At 42.2% G+C, this 17,905-nt stretch overlaps 1 protein-coding gene across 1 annotated transcript in view; it reads left to right on the forward strand.

Annotated features, from left to right (window-relative positions):
• Window positions 1-6,478, forward strand: part of PLBD1 (phospholipase B domain containing 1) — a 57,871-nt gene extending 51,393 nt beyond the window's left edge. Inside the window, exons 7-11 of the mRNA XM_061582818.1 lie at window positions 1,922-2,122; window positions 2,226-2,366; window positions 2,813-2,998; window positions 5,181-5,287; window positions 6,206-6,478. Coding sequence (XP_061438802.1) covers window positions 1,922-2,122; window positions 2,226-2,366; window positions 2,813-2,998; window positions 5,181-5,287; window positions 6,206-6,373 — 803 coding nt within the window. The 3' untranslated portion in view covers window positions 6,374-6,478. The remainder of the gene's footprint in view (window positions 1-1,921; window positions 2,123-2,225; window positions 2,367-2,812; window positions 2,999-5,180; window positions 5,288-6,205) is intronic.
• The last annotated feature ends 11,427 nt before the right edge of the window (window positions 6,479-17,905 follow it).

Consider the following 17,905-nt stretch of genomic DNA (forward strand, 5'->3'; position numbering starts at 1 on the left):
AGGATGATTAGGGGATTGGAAACAAAGCTGTATGAGGAGAGATTGAAAGAACTGGGCATGGTTAGCCTTGAGAATAGAAGACTGAGGGGATATATGATAGCCCTCTTCAAGTATTTGAAAGGTTGCCACACAGAGGAGCGCCAGGATCTCTTCTTGATCATCCGAGAGTGCAGGACGAGGAATAATGAGCTCCAGTTACAGGAAGCCAGATTTCAGCTGAACATCAGGAAAAATTTCCTAACTGTTAGAGCAGTACTGCAATGGAATCTATTACCTAAGGAGGTAGTGAGCTCTCCAATACTGGAGGCATTCAGGAGGCAGCTGGACAGCCACTTGTTGGGTATGCTTTATGTTGGATTCCTGCACTGAGTAGAGGGTTGGACTCGATGGCCTTATAGGCCCCTTCCAATTCTACTTTTCTATGATAACAGTGCCTCACAAGTTGAGAAACGGTGCTGTAGGTGCCTATCCTTTTGCTCTCTAATGGTCCAGGATAGTTGGAGAAGGGCAGTAGCTGTGGTAGAGCACCTGCTTTGCATGCAAAATGTCCCAGGTTCACTCCCTGGCATCTCTAAGTAGGGCTGGGAGAGACCCCCAGCTGAAACCCCAAAGAGCCGCTATCAGTCAGTGCAGAGTATACTGAGCTTGATGGGCCAATGCTCTGATTTGGTTTAAGGCAGATTCTCATGGGGGAGATAGTAAGTCTGTATGGGAGATAGTGGGCAATATCTTTGGGTGCTTGACTTGGTGATCAATCAGAGCTTGGAGCAAGTGACCCCTCATTCCCTCCAGCAAAGGTAACTATGTATATATGAGTGTGAAAGTGAGAGAAATGTGGGGGCAGGGGAAGGAAAGAACAGTAGGTTTGTAGTTCCAGAAACAAGAGAGATCTGTGAATTAGGTGATGACATCTTGAGCACGCAGAGCCTCTCCTATGGATGGCTGATGTATTTTAATGGGTCTGGCAGGCGTTGAGTGCTGCTTATTTCCACTTGTATTCTACCTAAATATTTGTAAATAAGAATGCTTCCAGATGGGTGTTTATTGTGGGACTGGTGCTTCTCAATCACACGTTTTTCGCAGCATCTACACATTGTCATCATCATCATCATTAAAATGCTAGCTTGCACATGTAATCCAGATTTCCTCTTGCCACAGAAAATCCTACAAGTAAAAAGAACCAGTTTTACAACCACAGTAACTGTTTGTGTGGCAGCTCATTAGCCATATTTTTTGTCACATGCATGATGACAATTTGGTGGGTACCTTCTGTTGCCACACCTCTACCTCCATTTGCTCTTCACCTGACCTATGTTGTTTCTGTTGGCCCTAAAATTACAAGCGTGCCTATTTCCACTAATTGCCAGATGCTGAAGGTATGTCCCGGTTTCAACACCCTGATTCACAGGAGCTGTTCTCTGTACTTCTCCACACAGTGCATGTGAGAGATTGTTTCAGAGGCTGCAATCACAGTACATACATCATAACTCTAAAAAAAATAATGATAATAACCCTAAACCTCAGAATTTCTTTGCTCGAGATAGTGGAGCAAAAGAATATAAGAAGAGCCTTGCTGGTTCAGAGCAAAGGCCTGCCTAGTCCAACATTCTGTTCTCAGAGATGCCTCCGAAAAGCCCAGACGTCCACAATAATAATAATAAGCATCTCCCCTTAAAGATCTTCCTTTGGATGCTGCCTGGTTCAGCTTAGCCTGATCTCCCTTCCTGCTGCCCCAAAGGTCATCCTAAAGCACCCTTAAGTTGTTCACAAATAAATTATATGAATTATACAAACACAGTTGAAAAATAAAACTATTACTATAACACATTACTTATTTCTTATCCTAAAAATAAAAACTAGAATAAACATTGTGAAGCATCCATTTATGGATAACAAAGCACCTTCTTTAATTTGCTTTCAGGTTTTTTGATTTCTCTAGATGACTTTTACATACTTGGCAGCGGCTTGGTCATGTTGCAGACCACAAACAGTGTATACAATCATTCTCTTCTCCAACAAGTGGTACCTGAGAGTCTCTTTTCATGGCAGAGAGTCCGCATTGCCAACATGATGGCACACTCTGGAAAGATGTGGGCACAAACCTTTGAAAGGCAAAACTCTGGTTCGTATATTTGAAGTGAAATCTCTTTGTAACTGGTATGCAATTCTCTCCCCTTGCCGCCTCCAAAGTTCAAAATTTGAACTGTCTCCTCATTGCCCTTTAGGTACTTATAATAACCAATACATGGTCTTGGATACAAACAAGGTCATATTGCAAAAGAGTCTTGAGGAAGGAACCCTCTATATCATTGAACAGATCCCAAAACTTGTGGAATATTCTGATCAGACAAATATTCTTCGTAAAGGTAAAAAGTTTTTTTTTTTAAAAATTAATAGTCTCATCTGAAAACTGTCAGCTTTGCTTACTAGTGAGAATTAGAAATGGCCTAAGAAACAATAAAGTAACAAGAATTCCAAATTTTTATTTGTGCATAAAGGGGGAAAATATAGTAATGCTTGCATGTCGACTCAGCATGCAGTTGTGTAAATGATAATAAACGATGCTCAAAATGGAAACAGGACTTTCACTTCCTTTGGTGAATGCTGGGATTGTTTTAGATTTCAACCTCCCCAAGTTATTATCCTTGCCATGCTAAGATCTGTTCCTTGATTTCCATGTGAGTGAGAGCAGCTTCTAGAAACAGGGTCATATTTCTTGCAGTCCAGCATTTGCAATTTAGACCTTTGGGAACATTCAAGGAGTGTGCAAAACCTTTGTCTAAACCACTCACTGTCGGGCCTCCTCTTGCAGGATACTGGCCTTCTTACAACATCCCTTTCCATGAAAATATTTACAATCTGAGTGGATATGTGGAGTATGTTGAAAAATATGGCTTGGACTTTTCTTATGAGATGGCTCCCAGAGCAAAAATCTTCCGACGAGACCAGGGAACAGTGACAGACTTGGGAACCATGAAGCACATCATGAGATACAACAGTATGCCATCTTTAATTTTTCTGTTCATCCTTTAAAATATGGGTGCGGAACCTTTTTTCTCTCTATGGCCACATTTCCTCAGGGGCAATCTGTTGGAGTCCACATATCAGTGATGGGGAAGGGCAGGGCAGAAGCTAGCCACCCCCAATTTATCTTTTTGTCACCCCCTCTTCCTTCCTTTCTTCCTTCCTTCCTTTTAAAAAAAATATTTTTAAGTGTCAAATTTAACAAAGGGGGAGGGAAAGTGAAAGACCCCCCCACACACACAATAACAATAAGCATTGTCATCTCACATTGAGAATACAAATAGCCATCAGTACATTCATCTAAAATGAAGCATATGAATCAATATAACCCTGTCCAAATAGGTACCCACATGAGATTGGCATTTATAAACAATATGTTCAAACATAGCAAGAGTGGTAAGGTTCTCAGGCCATTGCATAATGGATGGTGGGTGTTTATCCTTCCAAGTGTGAAGTACAAGTCTCTTGGTGAGCCATAAGGGCTCACAATTAATCCTATAGGAATATAGTTTAAAAGTACATGAACATCTGCAAATATCAAGGGTTTTACAAATACAAAATTGATACGGACAACTTCAGACCAAAATAAATATATCACTGGATGTGCCCACACCATAAGTCTTAACAAGGCCTTTTCAGCATTACTCCTCTAGCATCTATCTGTACTAGGCAGTGCCTTCCTATGCATATGATGGAGTGCAATAAAACCAAAACATCAGTTTTTACAGGATCAAACTTAATGTCAAATCTAGAGGAGCTTTCTGTATAGATTCTAAAGCTTGCATGTCAATTCCATTGTTTAGGTTGTATAGCACATTCTAATCCCCTATTCCACAACTCTTTCAGTTTCTGAGCATTTACTTTACAAAGGTCCAATAAGCATTTATAAACAGCAGTCATCTGCTTTGAGACCTTCAACATCCCCTAAATTATTGGAGGGAATGATTGGATCTTCTCAGAAAGCCAATCCATGCCCACCACTGTTTTGAAAACATTCCCCCTCCCATCCCTCCACAACATTGTTGCCCAGAATTAGTTCTGCCATCATCTCTGTGCTTGCTAACCTTTTCAGACAATCTCAGAGAAATCATGAGTGCTCCTTGACTATTATGCTTCTGAACATAACTGGAACAAGGAAAGAAAGGTGTTGAACTTTAAATACCTGGATACAATTTTCAAAATCCATTGAGAGATATGGGAGCCAGAATCTCACTAAAAATTAGTTGTCAGTCTCCCAGCCCTGCAAATTGCTTCTCATATCTTTAATTAAAAGACTATGGTTGCTGCTCCAGAAGAAATAACTTGCTTTGTGAAACTTCTCTAAATCTTGGAGCCGCTCCAAACAGCGTAAATATTCAGCATTCATCCTGATTTGTCTGCACAAAGTTTATGTGGAGGTTAGATTATATCTGATCTTTAGTGAGCATTTGTTCTTATTTGTTTGTGAGGCAGTTATACAACAATGAGCATTCATCCTGCATTCTTCCCTGTTTGTTTTGGGGGTGTTTACACATCCTCCTGTTAAACACTTGTTCATTCCACACTTTTCAATGCATTTTCCTGTCATTTTTCAAAATACAAAAAGTCTGGCTTGGTTTTTTTAAGTGGATTTGTTGCTAGGATTACAGAGTGCTTTTTAGCCACTTTAAATGCATAAACCTGAAGTTCTATATGTGATTGAATCATTCCCACAAAATACTGACAATCTGGAGGTGCCCATAATGTTGTCAAAATACATCGCAGTGAGGGTGAGACTCAAACGTTTGTTAAAATTGTGTCTGTAAATATCTAGCTCTGTGACCCATCAGGGCTGTATGCATTCTGCAAAAGACATGGCAGCACTGTATAACCCCAGAGCATTTGCTTTCTGGCACAGAACACCATCCAAAGCATTCATTTTTAAAGCAAGGATATGATTTATTGCCTTTGCTCCCTGCTGGCCTTTAGTCCTGTGATCAGCCCAAGCTCAGCCATGAACCTCACTGAGTGGTCTTGGGTTTTTCTTTCTCTGCCTAACTTACCTTATAGGGTTGTAGTGAGGATAAAAAGAGGTGGCTGAAGATGCGAATGTAAGTTGATGAACAAAGAAAAATGAAGTGGGTTCTCATGGCTATTGAAACTTACTGAAATCCTCTTCTCTGGCCCTTGTTTCCTAGACTACACAAAAGATCCCTATGCAAGGCACAATCCTTGTAATACCATTTGCTGTCGGGAAGACTTGAACCCCGAGTTTCCAGTTCCAGCTGGCTGCTATGACTCTAAGGTAAAGACTCACAGAGGAACTGGCTAGTTATAAATGCTTGTGGGAAGGGAGGTGCTCTCTCTCTCTCTCACGCACACACACACACACACACATACACACATGTGCCATTATATGCAGCTATGACTATTTGTACATATAATTACAGGTACCAGCCACTCTGGAAACTTAAGTGACTTTTCCTTTTTAAGGAATTTAGAGCAACCACAATTAACAGCCAAAAGTAAGGGGCACGTTGGATATAGCAATTTGGTTTGTGCTAAGGTTGGTGAGTGGCCTGTGGCCTGCTCCAGCTTCACGCTACAGAATGATTGATGACAATTTCATTCTCAACTGTCACACCATGGATATTAGCATTGACAATTCACATGCCAGCATAGTGTTAGATATTAATCTGTCTGTGGGCTGCCCAGTTTTCTTGGATGCTTGGGGGAGGGTGGCTGCGGAAGTCGGGAAACTTCTCTCTGTCCTGCAGCTTGAACCTTGGTCTGCCTAACACTTAACAGGGTTACCAAAAGGAGTAAAAAAAAATATTCTGACAAGGTGCCCAGAAATGACAGCTGATCTGCTAGGTTTGCATTAAGAGAATAAATGTTCATGTGATGTCAGATGCTTGTCCTTATTAGGAGTAGACAACTGTCTGTTTAGGCTGCTTTAGTAGCATTGTATTACCAACTGTATTGTTTGTATTGTTTATTGTTTTATTTATGTATTATTTATGTTTTATTGATATATTTTTGTTTTATTGGTGTATTTTTATACGGGTGCTCTTTTGTAAGCCGCCTTGAGGGCCTTTTGGCAGGAAGGCAGGGTAGAAATATTAAAACCAACTCAACTCTAGGACTTTTTTTTAGGGCGATGATCTCCCTTCGTTCCTGTTGCAATGATGATCTCCCTTCCTTCCTTTGTGCTCCTTCACAGATAGCAGACATCAACATGGCTGCAAAGTTTACAGCCTATGCCATCAATGGCCCACCTGTGGAAAATGACCTACCTGTCTTCAGCTGGACCCATTTCAACCAGACAAAGCACCAGGGCTTGCCAGATTCATATAACTTTGATTTTTTCACTATGAAGCCAGTGCTGTGAAACTCACATCGAAAGCTTAAACATATGGGGAGGGAGGAAAACAGTTTTTCCACTTACACATTACTGCCATACCAAATAAATGGGCCTGTGCCCACCTGGAATTCTGCCTGTTGGTTTCCTAACTGGTGTTTTGTGAGATGGAAGTGGGTGAAGATGCAATGGAGTTGATCTCGCATGCTTACAACAAAAAGAAGGTGCAACCGAAATTGGATACAGACCACTACAAAGCAAGTAACTTCACTCCCTTTGCACCTATTTATTCATTTTTACAATAGGGAACGTACTTGCTATCCTGTGTAAAGTGCTTTCCAGGCCTTTGTAGCAAATCTTGCTATTACAAACCTTGCACTACAACAACAGGTTCAAGTGCAAATCACAGACTGAACTGACCTGGTTCCCACAATAGGCTTTATATGCAAGGTTGCTTTAGACTAGGTCTGGAATCCTCTCCTTTTTTATGTTCCCTTTTTAAGTGTGGCCCTCTGGTGGTTATTAATGATCTGATTCCTTTTTCCTCCGATATCTTTTCCTTTTTGCTATCTTTTTTCGTTGTTTTTTTTTGGTTTGCAGAGAATTATCGATATTATAATCACTAGTTATTCACAAGTCTCCACTGGTATTGATCTTTATTCTGAACTCTGTAATTATTGCCTGTTTACATTCCTTTTCAAGTGCACTGCAGAGCAGATTAAGGTAGATAGTCTAGTCAATGTCTTCTTTCTATGGCTGCTTTCTATCTGTCAGTTACAATCAACACTTCATTGACATCAGTGAAAGGGAATACACATTTGAAGAGCTCACATAGAAAGTAGATTGATGAAAGTATCACTCACACTATCGATTTCAAAGTGTATTAAAAAAAATAATTGGAAAAGAAAAAGAATGAATCAGAACCAGACATGGAGGGTTGCTACTTCAAAACTCTCCACAAAGGTAGAGAATATCAGAAATAATAATAAATCCAATGGCAAATCCAATTATTGTAGAAACAGAACCCATTGCTACTTTAGACCCAGTTAAGAGATTCCTATATACAACGCACCAGTTTGTGGGCTGGCCCTATCATTAGGCAGCGTGAGGTGGCTGCCTCAAGCAGCAGATACAGGGGTGGGGAGCAGCATGAGGTATTGGAGAACACAGCTGCCAGTGCCATACAGCCTGGCCTGCACCCCCAGGCTAGTTTGCTGCCCTCAAGTACAGCCCTGAACAGTTCAGAGGGAATCTTGGGACAGACCTGATAAAGATGTGAAGGCCTGTATTCTTTCTTTAGATGCATACAAAGCCTTCAGTTATTTGGAGTGGAAGTATTGAGTCAGTGTGTTAAAAATACATGGTTTGGGGGACCCTTTTATAGAAAATATATCCAAGCTGTACTCTAAGAATTATGCCCTGATACGAACAAATAATTTTGAAGCTACACCTATTTTCATTCAGAGAGGTACCAAACAGGGCTGCCCCCTATATCCACTGCTCTTCATCCTCTCCCTGAAGCCCCAGGCTGCTGCTTTGAAGAGTAACATACCTATTGAGGGAAACTGGGGGAAGGACAAATGCATACAATACATTTATATGTGGATGGAATTATTTTGATGTTATGAAATCCCAAACAGGCTGTTCCAGCCTAACAAGCAGAGCTGCAATTGTTTGAGACTTTGGCAGGACTATGTATTAATTTTCTAAATCTCTTATGTTTTTAAATAACTGCCTGGCAGATCAACTGGAATCTCCAAATTTAGTCATATACCACAAAGCATTTAAATACCTAGGTGTGTACATACCTAGGAAACTTTCCAAGCTGCTTTATATTAATTTTGGGCACCTGGTTCAGCGCTTGCATAGGGACTTACACAGATGGACAAAATAGAACTTGTAGCTTTCTGTACTGGGCCAAATAGCTGCAGTACAAATGAAAATATGATCATGTTTCTTATTCTCATTCCAGGACCTACCTACCCTCATTCTGCCAGCAACCCTCAATCGCTGGCAACAATATATTAATCAGTTTTTGAGTTGGATTCCTGCATTGAGCAGGGGGTTGGACTTGATGGCATTATAGGCCCCTTCCAACTCTACTATTCTATGATTCTATTTGTGCTTTATCTACTGTGCTTTATAGAATCATAGAATAGTAGAGTTGGAAGGGGCCTATAATGCCATCAAGACCAACCCCCTGCTCAATGCAGGATCCAAATCAAAGCATTCCCGACAGATGGCTGTCCAGCTGCCTCTTGAATGCCTCCATTGTCTGAGAGCTCACTACCTCTCTAGGTAATTGGTTCCATTGTCATATGGATCTAACAGTTAGGAAGTTTTTCCTGATGTTCAGTCGAAATCTGGCTTCCTGCAACTTGAGCCCTTTATTCCGTGTCCTGCACTCTGGGATGATCGAGAAGAGATCCCGGCCCTCCTCTGTGTGACAACCTTTCATGTACTTGAAGAGTGCTATCATATCTCCCCTCAGTCTTCTCTACTCCAGGCTAAACATGCCCAGTTCTTTCAGTCTCTCCTCATAGGGCTTTGTTTCCAGTCCCCTGATCATCCTTGTTGCCCTCCTCTGAACCTGTTCCAGTTTATCTGTATCCTTCTTGAAGTGCGGAGACCAGAACTGGATGCAGTATTCAAGATGAGGCCTAACCAGTGCTGAATGGAGGGGAACTAATACTTCACACAATTTGGAAACTACTGTTAATGCAGCCTAATATAGCATTTGCTTTTTTTGCAGCCATATTGCACTGTTGGCTTATATTCAGCTTGTTGATCACGACAATTCCAAGATCCTTCTCACATGTTGTATTGCTGAGCCAAGTATCTCCCATCTTATAACTGCATTTGGTTTCTTAACTGTGCATTTGGTTTCTTTGGTTTTTATGATATTAAAAATCACATAAACATTGGATATCCCTGGAGGAAACTGAATTAGGTATGGCCCCTTTTTGGGCACTCCCTTTTTACCATATCCTTTCATTTTTTGAGAAAAATTAGTAATCTGTTCACTTTGTGTACATTTCAAATTTGGAAGTGTTGGCAACTCTGACTTTCCCCAGTTCCTTCCCCTCTGATTTCCATGCACGTGCATTCATCTACAATAGACCCCACAATGAAACTGTAGTTAGCCCACTGAGAGCCCAAAGAATATTTCAGTTTATGGGACTTCTATCAGATTGACAGCCCTATCACATGGCAGCCATTACAGGTGGACCTGTTTGGATTGAATATGAATTGGTTACAGATTGAGCAAATAGCTCATCTCTGATTGGATCTGAATATCCATGCGTAAGCCACTAGGTCCCTCACAAAGGTGGGATACACTTATACACACTGGGCCAGGGAAAGGACTAGATGTTAAATTGTATAAAGAGTTGGTACACTTGACCACAGGACACCTAGATGGGTTGTGGGCCTTGTGGGAGGAAGATATGGGTATTAATTTGCTGTGGCCCAATTCTCAAACCTGTTGATAAAGAAACCAGTTAGCAGTCATGGAATAAGAGGAGAGGTCCTCTTGTGGATAAGGAATTGGTTAAGAAGCAGAAAGCAGAGAGTAGGAATAAACGGACAGTTCTCCCAATGGAGGGCTGTAGAAAGTGGAGTCCCTCAAGGATCGGTATTGGGACCTGTACTTTTCAACTTGTTCATTAATGACCTAGAATTAGGAGTGAGCAGTGAAGTGGCCAAGTTTGCTGACGACACTAAATTGTTCAGGGTTGTTAAAACAAAAAGGGATTGCGAAGAGCTCCAAAAAGACCTCTCCAAACTGAGTGAATGGGCGGAAAAATGGCAAATGCAATTCAATATAAACAAGTGTAAAATTATGCATATTGGAGCAAACAATCTGAATTTCACATATACGCTCATGGGGTCTGAACTGGCGGTGACCGACCAGGAGAGAGACCTCGGGGTTGTAGTGGACAGCACGATGAAAATGTCGACCCAGTGTGCGGCAGCTGTGAAAAAGGCAAATTCCATGCTAGGGATAATTAGGACAGGTATTGAAAATAAAACAGTCGATATCATAATGCCGTTGTATAAATCTATGGTGCAGCCACATTTGGAATACTGTGTACAGTTCTGGTTGCCTCATCTCAAAAAGGATATTATAGAGTTGGAAAAAGTTCAGAAGAGGGCAACCAGAATGATGAAAGGGATGGAGCGACTCCCTTACGAGGAAAGGTTGCAGCATTTGGGGCTTTTTAGTTTAGAGAAAAGGCGGGTCAGAGGAGACATGATAGAAGTGTATAAAATTATGCATGGCATTGAGAAAGTGGATAGCGAAAAGTTCTTCTCCCTCTCTCATAATACTAGAACTCATGGACATTCAAAGAAGCTGAATGTTGGAAGATTCAGGACAGACAAAAGGAAGTACTTCTTTACGCAGCGCATAGTTAAACTATGGAATTTGCTCCCACAAGATGCAGTAATGGCCACCAGCTTGGATGGCTTTAAAAGAAGATTAGACAAATTCATGGAGATATCAATGGCTACTAGTCGTGATGGCTGTGCTCTGCCACCCTAGTCAGAGGCAGCATGCTCTGAAAACCAGTTGCCAGAAGCCTCAGGAGGGGAGAGTGTTCTTGCACTTGGGTCCTGCTTGCGGGCTTCCCCCAGGCACCTGGTTGGCCACTGTGAGAACAGGATGCTGGACTAGATGGGCCACTGGCCTGATCCAGCAGGTTCTTCTTATTTTCTTATGTTCTTAAATCGGTTAGGGATGTTTCCCTAAAATTGTGTCAGAGATGGTATAGGACTTCAGTGTAGCTCTCAAGGATTATTCCAGGTGCCTCTTGATATGGAAATCATGGTAGCTATTTCTACCTTTGATGGGACTGCCCTAAGATTTGATCCTTTGGGTTTTTGAAGAAACCTCTAAAATCATTAATTTTCATATTCAAGTTGTTCCCCAATTGGCCCTTCTTCTGGTTTTCAATGGCAGTAATGTGAATATATCTTGTAAAAAATTGGTGGTGTGTTTATTGTTTGCTGCACGGTTATCTAGTGCCCCAAAACAATCTAGATTTTTTGTTATGGTACAAGAACACCTGGAATATTGCTCTTCTGGAAAAAAAATCACGTTTGCTCTACGTTCGCTCAAGGGACATACCAAGCTGTTGCATTTCATATGGTTTAGTGGGACTATTTTATATGTTTACAACAGCAACTTCCATCGGTATCCTGGGGCATTTGGAACTCTTGATTTGATTCCAGACTTTCCTCTCATATTGTCTCAGCCATCCTTTTCTGGTATTTTTCTTTATTCTGTTTTTGGCCCATTAGGGCTCGTGTTGCCTTCCTGTTTTTCATTCAAAACAATTCAATAAAAAGTTTTGTTTTGTTTTTTAATGTCAAGGCATGAGAAAACCCCCAGAAAATTCAGAAGAAAAACAGAGGGATTTCCCGTTTTTTTCTGTTTTGTTTTTCAATTTTTTCAGAAAAGGATTGGAAAAATTTGGGGGAAAATGAGAAAAAGAACATTTCCTCCCATCAATTTTTCCATTTCCTCCCCCCCTCCAGGCCTTCATATCTATAAGCAGGGCCGGTTCTAAAGGGCGGCCAGGTTGGGCACTGGCCTGAGGGCCCCAGAGCTACAGGAGCCCCCCCCCACGCCCCCCACTTACCTGTCAGTCGGCTTTTTAGCATTGCCCTTAATGAAGATGGCGGCCGCAGCTTCCCTAAGGTACTGAAGCCACTGCCGCCATCTTAGTTGATGGCAGAGATGTGTGTGCATAGCACGTACGTGTGCCATCAACAAAGATGGCGGCGGAGACTTCATTCCCCTTAGGGAAACCGTGACCGCCATCTTCATTAAGGGCAATGGTAAAGACTAGACAGGTGCACCCGCACACACCCGCACACACATACACACACACACACCGGGGGGGGCAGGGCAAGCTGATGCCCAAGGGCCCCCGCATACCTGGAGCTGGCCCTGTCTATAAGCTCTGGACAGTTCAGTGATTTCTGTAGAGAGTGTCTCAACATGACCAGTACTTAAACAAACAACCTGAAGCCAGAGTTCATTTATTTATTTATTACTTAATTTATATCCCGCCCTTCCTCCCAGCAGGAGCCCAGGGTGGCAAACAAAAGCACTAAAAACACTTAAAACATCATAAAAGCAGATTTTAAAATACATTAAAACAAAACATCTTTAAACACATTTGTTTACTATCTTGAGGAGATTTGACAGGAGTCCCTGAACACAAGTTGCTTTGAAATGGAGGTAACTGGATGGCCCATAAGAAACTTTTTCAACATACACCATAGGCACAGGCAAACTTTTCAACCCTATCAGAGGAAGAAATCAAAGTAGTTCTTGATGCCAGGAGGGGTCACCTCCAACTCTTTCTACAAATGAGTTCTAAAGCAGCTGGTCATTGTTCAGAAAGAAAAGTGAGGTAAAAAACTACAAATTAAATAAATTTATTTATTTTATTTATTTTGTTGCATTTATATACCGCCCATAGCAAGTAGCTCTCAGGGCGGTAAACAGAATAGGATAAAATACATACATCATAATAATAAAATCACAAAACATATAAGACACAATGAAAACAAAATACAATTAAACAAAATATAAGATGATAAAAGGATCAGTATTACAAGATTAAAAAGATAAAAAGATTAAAAAGATTAAAATGATTAAAATGATTAAAATGCCTGGGAGCATAAGAAGGTCTTTACTTGGCGCCGGAAAGATAATAATGTAGGCGCCAGGCGTACCTCTTCGGGGAGGCTATTCCACAACTCAGGGGCCACCACAGAAAAGGCCCTAGATCTAGTAACCACCCTCCGGGCTTCACGATGGGTTGGTACCCGGAGGAGGGCCTTAGATGCTGAACGAAGTGAGCGGGTAGGTTCATAGCGGGAGAGGCGTTCCACCAGGTATTGCGGTCCCACGCCATGTAAGGCTTTATAGGTCATAACCAGCACCTTGAATCTCGCCCGGAAGCAAATAGGTAGCCAGTGCAAGCGAGCCAGAACAGGAGTTATGTGCGAAGACCCACTGGTCCTCGTCAATAGTCTAGCTGCCACATTCTGCACTAGCTGAAGCTTCCGAACTGTCTTCAAGGGCAGCCCTATGTAGAGCGCATTACAGTAATCCAATCTCGAAGTTACCAGAGCATGAACAACTGAGGCGAGGTTGTCGCCATCCAGATAGGGGGGTAGTTGGGCTACCAAATGGAGATGGTAAAACACGTTCCGTGCCACCGAGGCCACTTGAGCCTCAAGAGACAAGGAAGGGTCAAAAAGGACCCCCAAACTATGGACCTGTTCTTTCAGGGGGAGTGTAACCCCATCCAGAACAGGATGCACATCCACCATCTGAGTGGGGAAGGCGTTCACCAACAGTGTCTCAGTCTTGTCTGGATTGAGTCTCAGTTTATTAGCTCTCATCCAGTCCATTATCGCAGTCAGGCAACGGTTCAGCACATCAACAGACTCACCTGAAGAAGATGAAAAGGAGAAATAGAGTTGCGTGTCATCAGCATACTGATGGCAACGCACTCCAAAACTCCTAATGACCGCACCCAGAGGCTTCATGTAGATGTTAAAAAGCATGGGGGACAAAACCGACCCCTGAGGGACTCCACAATGGAGAGTCCAGGGTGTTGAGTAATGTTCCCCAAGCACCACCTTCTGGCGACGATCCGCGAAGTAGGAGCGGAACCACTGCCAAGCAGTGCCTCCAACTCCCAACTCCGCGAGTCTCCCCAGAAGGATACCATGGTCGATAGTATCAAACGCCGCTGAGAGATCAAGGAGAATCAACAAAGTCACACTCCCCCTGTCCCTCTCCCGACAAAGGTCATCATACAGGGCGACCAAGGCTGTTTCAGTGCCGAAACCGGGCCTAAAACCGGATTGAAACTGATCCAGATAATAGGTTTCATCCAAGAGCACCTGGAGCTGGTTAGCAACCACCCGCTCCAAAACCTTGCCCAAAAAGGGGACATTCGCCACCGGTCTGTAGTTGTTCAAATTATCTGGGTCCAGGGAAGGTTTCTTTAAAAGAGGTCTCACTATTGCCTCCTTGAGGCTACTAGGGACTACTCCCTCTCTCAAGGAGGCATTAACCACTTCCTTGGCCCAGCTGGTGGTTCCAGCCCTGCTAGCTTTCACTAGCCAAGATGGGCAAGGATCCAGAACAGACGTCGTTGCCCGGACCATTCCAAGCACCTTGTCCACTTCCTCGAGCTGCACCAACTGAAACTCATCCAATAATAAATAAAGCTGTCTGGTCCCAAATTCTGAAAAGCACTGGAGCCTACATAAAACAAGACCAAAACACAGACTTCACCACCACTGCATGTATGTATTTCTGTAGCTGAGGATTAAATACTATGCATCAGATGAAGTGGACCAACGTCCACAATAAAATGTGTTAAGTCTTTAAAGGTGCCAGAAGACCTGGTTGCAGATTCAAGTTACAGATTCCAGGTTTTCTTAAAGCAGAATTTGTGATAACTTGGTAGTGATCTTTTTCTTTGGCCATTGGCCAAACAACGTGACTCCAAGAATAACTCTTGCTCCCCTGCCCAGGCCAGGATGTAATTATATCTTCACCACTGCAGTGTAACAGCAATAAAAAATTTGAATGTTACAGCAGTCAAGGGAACATTTAGCATACATGGTACTCACTGGAACTGGGTGCTTCTTCACCACGCCAGAGGAGAGGCCTGTCACCAATAGGTCAGCTTTTAGCATGCTGGATTTTGGCAGCGTGTCCAGAGTATGATGACCACAAAGTCGACAGCCAATTGCAACCCTTTAAACAATCTAGTTCTGCAAAGGATTGTACCACCACACAAGCACTTTGAAAGGAAGCATATAATGGGCACGATACACTCTTGGGTTTTTTGCACTCTTATTCACTTTCAGCTGTGTTCAGCTTCTGGGTTTGTATAGCATCTCTGAAAGGCCACCACTGGTTTTGTGCCACAACAATAGCTACACAAAAGCGGTAAAATATGGTTTCTAGGGTAATTAGAAGACTTCTTCAGGTACGCAGCTGGAAGTACCTGCCTCTTGCCTCTCTGATTTCACTTTGTGTTCTGACTATAGTAATCATTCCTCAACACAGAACAGGAATTATCTTTTTGACATTTGGCAGCTTAAATTACACAGATGCATTGTGACTGAACACCTGCAGTTCTTGCTAAATGATTTTATTTGAACTAAGGCAAAGGGGAGCATACTTTGACATACATTTCAGACATTGCTATTACCATTCCTTCCTTCCTGCAAAGTTCCAGATCTTCAAAATCCCCTGCAAGTTGGAAGCTGAACAAACAGACCAGCAGGCACCAGGCAGGAGAGAGAGCAGGATTTTCATCCTCTGGTTTCTGTGATTCTTGCATTCTCTATAGAAGCCAGTAGGTGGCAACAGAATCTCACTCATGTGCACTGTTATTCCAATAATATTCCAAGCAAACTTTTCTTTCCTGGGCCCAAGCACTTCTAGGACCTCAAGTCAAGTTGGACCTATTAGTCAACTAATAAATGTTCTTTCATTCTAATCATGTGACTATTAATTGTTCCTCTAAACATACAGATATAAAACATTTAATGTTATTTATCACCATCAATTACTTTGTTATTGTATATTTACGTATTTATTAAATTTATGTCACTCTTCCTTACGAATGAGCTCAGGGCAGCAAAGACATCAATGATAGCTCAATTTTTTAAAACAAAAAATCTAAAACACACTAAAAACAGTTAAAACTATTCTCTCAGCCTCTGATCTCAGGGTTGCCTGGAACAGTGTCTTTCAGCCATCATATGGCTAGATAAACAAGAATGTTTTTAAATATGTGGGAGACAGATGCACCACACTAGGGAGGATATTGCACAAATGGAACCACTACTGAAAAGGCCCTGTCATGGATCAGTGGCAACCAGGTAGCCCCCAGTGGTGCTACAAAGTTCTTCATTGTTTTTCCTACAATGGCCTAACAGCTGCTCTTCTGAAAGTTATCATAGATATCATGAGACTTCATTTGTTGTTGTTATGTGCCTTCAAGTCGACTATGACTTATGGTGACCCTAAGAATCAGCTATCTCCAACAGCATCTGTCGTGAACCACCCTGTTCAGATCTTGTAAGTTCAGGTCTGTGGCTTCCTTTATGGAATCCTTTGTTCTTCCCCAGTAGCTTGGTGAGTGCTTTCTGACCTGGGGGTCTCATCTTCCAGCACTATCTTGTGTTGCATTTTGGACCCTGTTCATAGGGTTTTCGTAGTAAAAGGTATTCAGAGGTGGTTTACTTCCTCTGAGTTTGGATGCATCTTAGTCTGGTATCTCAGCTTTGACCATTCCGCTTTGGGTGCCTCTGCTAGGAGTCTAGCCTCTTGGTCTAGACTCCTGACGGCATTGCTCTCAGCTTCTTCAACACTCTCAAACCCCTTAAGGTGTGCATCCTAGAGGGAGCATGAGACTTCAGTATTAAATAAAATACATATTCTCAAGGAGTACATATACAATCCTGTGCAATACTAAATTGTAATCTCCCACTGTGTTTAGATAAGAACCATCTTAAGCATCTCCCCCCCCCGAATGGCAACCAAAAGGTCTTCCGTATCTTTAAAAGTTGTGGAGGGGGGAGGGAGAATTCCACCTTGTGGTTTTTCCCATTACAGAGTTGCAAGAACACCTGCACTTGGCTGACTTTCTCTTCTCCTAAAGATACAGGATCAGTCTCAGGCCAAGAACCTGGCAACCCTACTCAGGAAACAGTCACCAAAACTAGAAGTGGTTGAGTTGTACAGCATCCTCCAAGGTTCAATGATTTTATTATGGGGAAGTGGTAAAAGACTTACCTCAATGGAGTCATGTGCTTGAACCTCTGACTCCAGACTTCAGAAGTGTGATTCAAACCAAATGTTTGACTGTTCATGGCTTTTAGCCAAAGAGGGGAGAATGTAGTGTGTGTCACCTGTCTCTTTAAGAGACATGCCTTACCTGTAGTGGAAACTCTTCTTCCCTCTGTTGGAACTGGCTACAACAGGTTGGAAGCTTTTCCTTAGTCTTAGTCTGTGTAGCAAGACCTAGCTGCTAGGCTAAGATGCTGTTTTCTTTACTATTAATAAATACAACCATTGAAGTTCTTCTGACTCCTGCTGCTTCCTGGTATTAACGCAGACCCGATGCAAAGATTTCTTTACACAGTAAGTACCCTTTCCCAAATCTAGAGGATACAACACCAACTGTAAAATGTAACCCCCCCCAATTATTAAACAATTTTTTAAAAATAATCAAATAGATGTGAGTAGATAAGCGTGCAAAGTATTTGAAAACAAAAACAAAAATGAAACAGGCCATCTCAAAAATGGTGGGGGGAGAAACAAACAAGAAGAGACCCTCTGGATCCAGTCTGGAGGCTGGACCGTGTGTCTTTGAACTTGCTTCCTAGTGTTTCAGGAGTCAGGTCACCCTGGGAAGCAGAAGAGCACATAGTCCTGTAAGTATCACACAAACAACTGTTAACAGTCCCATTGTGTTTTCCAGCCAAGACTCGTCCCCACCCCACCCCGGG

This window comes from Rhineura floridana, chromosome 8 (assembly GCF_030035675.1).
Source record: "Rhineura floridana isolate rRhiFlo1 chromosome 8, rRhiFlo1.hap2, whole genome shotgun sequence".
In the NCBI taxonomy this organism is placed as follows: Eukaryota; Metazoa; Chordata; class Lepidosauria; order Squamata; family Rhineuridae; genus Rhineura; species Rhineura floridana.